At 46.9% G+C, this 5,660-nt stretch overlaps 1 protein-coding gene across 1 annotated transcript; it reads left to right on the top strand.

The window, feature by feature from the left end:
* Nucleotides 1–318: 318 nt before the first annotated feature.
* LOC127008981 (uncharacterized) lies at nt 319–5,114 on the top strand. Its single transcript, XM_050881535.1, has 3 exons — nt 319–677; nt 2,646–2,840; nt 3,332–5,114. Exons 1-3 carry the CDS (start codon nt 426–428, stop codon nt 4,127–4,129), a joined length of 1,245 nt encoding a protein of 414 aa, XP_050737492.1. The 5' UTR covers nt 319–425; the 3' UTR covers nt 4,130–5,114.
* Nucleotides 5,115–5,660: the final 546 nt, after the last annotated feature.

Consider the following 5,660-nt stretch of genomic DNA (forward strand, 5'->3'; position numbering starts at 1 on the left):
GGCTACGGTCTGTTATGTTATTTTAAGCACGTGAGTCGCTGTGGCTGTGTCGGATGTGACTCAGCCGGCGCGGAACCCCCCAGCATGTACCTTAAAATTGTTCCTCGAATGAGCTGGCAAAGGGTAGCAAATAAATTGTAAACAGCGATCATGTTTTCTTCTGAATTAGTGACTCGATGGCGACGCGGCGCTAAGTTTAGCCAATAAGTCTTGAAGCCGCATGGCGGGGAATGTTGACAACGCACGTCTGCTTCCCGTCGTGACGTCACAGCCTCGTCACGGGCACGGTGCCAGGTGAGGAGAGTCCGAGGTCTCATAAGAAGCGGTGTGAGGTGTTTGCAGCCAGTCAGGAGAAGCAAGTGGCACCCAGACGGGGCACGGAGCGAGCGAGTGTTTTGTGCTGGTCGAGTTAAAACGTCTTCAAGATGTCACTGGCGAGCTCTCTGCTAAGCGAGGGTATTCGGCTGCCCATCTCCCGCCGAGGACTGTTCTCCAAGGATGATTTCTTCAGCGGGTTCCAGGACGACTACAAAAACGCAGTGGAGGACGTGTTGGATCGCTGGCGCTCCCGCTCCTCAGCCGCTGACCGCTTCGCCTCCTACAGGAAGTTGAGAGAGCAAGACACGTCCGAGGACAGCCAGGCGGCGACCATTTCTGAGACGCCCGACAACTATGTGGTGAGTGTGTGACAGCCTTCCGCCGGACTGAGAGAGAGAGAGAGAGAGAGAGAGAGAGAGATGCAGCAGCTACCTTCTCCTTTGTTACATCTTTTTCAACAATAGAAATAATCACTTATTGACATATGGAGCAGCAATGCCCTGTCAGATAAGGTTCTGTTTTTGTATCATCCATATTATTATCATTAAAATTTGATATTTGTTATTAGTCTAAAAATATCGCATAGATGACGGAGAATTCAAAGGAAATGATTGCCAGCCCCTCTTCCGGACCGATGAAGTAATATGGTGCAGATATATCCGGACTTATAATCTTCGCATGGCAGAATCTGCTGCGTATAACCCGATCACGTATGGAAGCATTGCGCAGCTGATTCTTTCCCATTACGAATCTTCTCCTTGTGCAGAGACAGACGGCTCTCATCTCCACCATGTTTGTTTTCCTACTAAACGTTTGCCTGTATCCTGTTGCTGTGAACCTAAAACGAAAAACAGCCTTAACACATTCACCGAAGACCATGAAGACAGTTATTAATAAACCATCACTATACAACATTACTAAACCAACAGCTATAGCGATCATCCTTTCTAACCTGTTCTCCTTTGCGACCTTCTCCACCCTTGATCCCCATTCTTAGCAAAACAGATAGGAAACAGAACCCTCAAAACACTCCCTTTATCGCCCCTGTTCACCCTAAAAACACTATTCATACAGCGACAGAGAGACACAGACAGACAGAGACACAGACACAGAGACAGAGAGAGACACGGACAGAGACAGAGAGAGACACAGACACATAGACAGAGACACAGCCACAGAGACAGAGAGACACAGACACAGAGACAAATACAGACACAGAGACAGAGACAGATACAGAAACACAGCCACAGAGACAGAGAGACACAGACACAGAGACAAATACAGACAGAGACAGATACAGAGACAGAGACAGAGACAGACACAGAGACAGCCACAGAGAGAGACAGAGACAGAGACAGAGGGAAAAACAGACAGAGTAAACATCAAACCTACATTTTACTCTTTTACTTTTCTTCTTACTTCTTATTTTCTTTTGTTTTCTTTCCTCTTAACTTCTCTCTTCTTGTACATTAAATATTTACTTCTTAACATTGCCAGTAAGGGAGAAAACGTCAAACCCACATTTTTACTTTTTACTCTTTTTTTCTAACTTCTTGGTTCTTTACATTTCTTTTCTTTCGTTCTTTCTGCCTCTTTTCTTCCTTACCTCTTTCCTCATTTACACTTTACTTCTAACACCTCAAAAAAGGGAGAAAAAACATCAAATCCCCTTCTTTTTACCTCCCTTTACGCCCTTATTCACTTTTAACAGCACAGAGATGAAGAAGAATTGCCCAAACTCTTCCCTCTACTCTCTCGTTCACCTAAAAAGGGAGAAGACGTACCAAAATTATCCCTCATACCCCCTTATTCCCTTTTAATCATCTTTTTAGCAGTATAGAAAGGAAGGAGGACCATCAAAACCTTCCCTTATATACCCTAGTTCACCCTCAAACACCATTCCTAACAACGCTTAGAGGAAGGAATCTACCACAACCATCACAACCCCTTCCTTCACGCCTTTCGGTCATATTATTAAAGGACTGAATGACTTAGTGAGGGAATGAATGACTAAGTGAGGGAAGGAAGAACGAGATAGAGAGAGGAGATTGAAAGGAGTAGTGAATGAGTGAAGGGAGTACCACATAGCAAGTGAATTTCGGTCCCCAAGTACACGCATTTGACAAGGGTTTCGTAGGCGTTTGGGGCATTTCCAAGGGTAGTTTGATGACTCTGGTAGTAGTTTGACACTCCTTCTGTACCAAGAACGTGAAAACACACTCCTAAGAACCCCGATTGATCTCCTTTTTGGCTTATAGAAATAGTTGATGTGAGGGGTGGAAGCGTCTAACAGTCCCTCCCGTATACCACAATCCTCCCTTCTACAGATCGTGCTGGACATGGGGAAGTACAGCGGAGGGCAAATCACCGTGGAGACCCAGGGCTACTCGGCGGTGGTGAAGGGCGAGGCGGGCAATCTCAAGTACCAGCGTCGCTTCCCTCTGCCGAAGGACACCAACACGGATCGGGTGGTGGCGGACCTGTCACACGAGAGCATTCTTACCGTCAGTGCCCCGCGGAAGGTGAGAAGGGATGGGGGTGAAGAGGAAGGAGTGGTAGTAGTAGTAGAAGTAGTGGTGGTAGTGGCGGTGGTGATAGTAGTGGTAGTAATAGTTGTAGTAGTAGTGGTAGTAGTAGTTGTAGTAGTAACATGTGTTGTAGTTGTTGTTGGTGGTGTTGTATTTGTTGTAGTCGTAGTTGTTGTTTTGTTGATGTTGATGGAGAAGGAGAAGAAGGAGGATGACAGGAAGGATGCAGTGGTATTTGTGATGAAGATTAGGGGTAAATGTCAAGCTTATCACATTACAAGATAAGCCAAAACGAACGTATAGTCAAATAAAACACAATTCCGAAGAAAAATAAATAAATATACTCTTACTTATCATTAAAGTGTAAAAAAAAAAAACGTCAGTCACTCAAACCCTACTCTCTATAGTACCCTTGCATGCATGAACGCGTTGACAGACTCCCTCAGCCTTTCTCTTCTACTACACGCATCTATATCCCTCGGCAGGTGAAAGGTGACGGATCGAAGGGCCCCGCAACGCCATCAGGGAAGGAAGGAAGCTTCAACAACGTCTCCACAATCTCTGCGGAGGAGCGAATCATCCCCACCGCCGCCCCAGCCACTCAGAGAACCCAAGAAATCCACTCGTCTGCGTCCTCTTGTCGTAAGGGTTCAAGCAGCAGAATCATTCCCCTTAGGTTTGAAGACGACACTGAGAGCAATGACACTCCCACTCCTTCCTCCACCTCCGCCTCCTCCACATCACAGAGCAGCGAGATGACGGGGTCCTTCGAGAGGGTCATTCCAACAATAAGAGAAGGGGATGTTCCCGCTAACGGCCATAGAAGGAGCTCGATGCAGTACTCTTCCTTCCAAAGCAGAGTTCTCCCCATCAAGCGGCGAGGGAGGTTCTTCCAAGACTCTACCTTTGAGAGAGTTTGGGACGACTTCGAAAATGCCGTGGACGACCTGGTGACGAAGAAAGGCTCTGAGACGGAGGAGGATCAGAAGGACGACGACCAGATCCAGAGCTACATGAACCTCCGGAAGGTGATCAAGGAGGAGGACAACCAGGCGGCGACGGTCACGAAGGAGGAGGATGGGTACAAGATCGTCATGGATGTGAAGGACTTCGCGGACGCTGTTCTGGACGTGAAGGCGCTCGAGGGCTCCATCGTGGTCAAGGGTCAGAAGGGAACCAACAGTTTTGAGCGGCGGTTCTCCATCCCGGGACTGTCGGAGCCGGAGAAGGTGGCGGCTGCTCTCTCTGCTGACGGCGTTCTGACCATCACTGCTCCGCTCTAAACTCTCAAACGACGCCTCTCTGTGTATGAATCCTCTCCGTTTGTCTGCCTAAGTACGTGTGTCCGTCCCCCTTGAAGTTGTTGGCTGCTCGTTCTGCTGACGGGGTTCGAACCATCACCGCCTTGCCCCAAACGACGTCTCTATAAAATTCGTCTCCGTTTATCTGTTTAAGTACTTGTGTCTGTCCCTTTCAAGAAGTTAGCAGCCCATAAATATGATCTGTACATAAATCTTCTTGGCGACTGTCTCATCAGTTTCCGACGCTCTCTAAACGCTAAAGATATGACTATAGTAAGAGAAATGCGGTTCATGTTCCACTTTTGCTAAGGAGTGTCTAGTCAGCCTTTGGAAGCTTTAAATGTTTCATCTCCATGCAAAAGATCGTCCAAGTTTGTGCCCGTCCGGTTGACAATGCGGCCTTGCTCCCCGCCGCCAAGCCTGCCAAGAGCAACACGGCTCACGGCCCCTCCCTGTGTCACCCTCCACGTGGCTTCCTGCATGTCTGTCTTCATTAAAGGGAAACATTTTATTTTACCTTGTGTGTGTGTGTGTGTGTGTGTGTGTGTGTGAAGAGAACCGGTTTCCTTTGACATACCGTAATGCATTATCTCATCATCCCGTTGAGTAGCGAGAAGAGAGCATTGACTGCCCTCCACGCCCCCAGCTTGTATGTGTAGGATTGAACGCACCGAGACAACAAAACTCCCTCCTGTGTGTGGAAGCCTCGGTGAGTTCAGTCCTTGCCGCCCTCCGTGTTGCAGACGTTGGAGAAGTATACGTATATTCTTGTATGGATATAATCTCATTTTCTTTCTTTGCTTTTCATTTAGTTTTGTTTTTGATGAGTTAAGAATGTACATGAAAAATCCGATCTACATTTAAGTATATAATATCAATAGGTTATAAGAGTGCCACCTCTCGCACTGTGTAAGGTGTATATCGTGTATCATAGACTTTTGTATCGGTCAATAAAGTCTGAATTTTTCCACGCCTATGACATGTCCTTCCTTGTTGGCGTCTTGGGCATGAATGGTGGGCTGAAAGGCTGCGTGGGCGAGGGTGAAGGGGCGGGACTGGGGACTTAAAGGGTTGTTTTGGAGGGTATCTTTTTTATGTTGTTTTTGGCCTACAAGGGGTAACACTCACACCTCCCTCATCATTCTGTGCAACTCAAATTTTTTTTCCCACGAGCCAATGACATGTTCTGACTTTTTTTTGAGAGAGAGAGAGAGAGAGAGAATATATATCTGCATAATAGAATAATTGTAGTTCTCTCAAGACGCGAACGGTATTTTGGCATCATCTGCGTGCGTGCTGCCATCTCTAGTGACGAAAACAACACATAGCAAGCTGCAAACATCCGTCTTTCCCTTTTATAGCAGACGTGCAGCCCTGCCAACAGACGCCTTTTGTGTGGCATGCCAAGAAAAAGTAAATAAAATCCCCGTGACGTCTCAGCATAAATAATCCGTCTGCTTGTAAAACCGTAAGGAAAAAAAATATTGCAGTCGCTTGTTCCATCCCCCTCCTG

Source organism: Eriocheir sinensis, chromosome 39 (assembly GCF_024679095.1).
Source record: "Eriocheir sinensis breed Jianghai 21 chromosome 39, ASM2467909v1, whole genome shotgun sequence".
NCBI lineage: Eukaryota > Metazoa > Arthropoda > Malacostraca > Decapoda > Varunidae > Eriocheir > Eriocheir sinensis.

Coding starts and splice junctions, on each gene's coding strand:
- LOC127008981 (XM_050881535.1), top strand. CDS start 426: ATGTCACTGGCGAGCTCTCTGCTAAGCGAGGGTATTCGGCTGCCCATC. Junction 678..2,645: donor AGACGCCCGACAACTATGTG/GTGAGTGTGTGA, acceptor TCCCTTCTACAG/ATCGTGCTGGACATGGGGAA. Junction 2,841..3,331: donor CCGTCAGTGCCCCGCGGAAG/GTGAGAAGGGAT, acceptor ATCCCTCGGCAG/GTGAAAGGTGACGGATCGAA.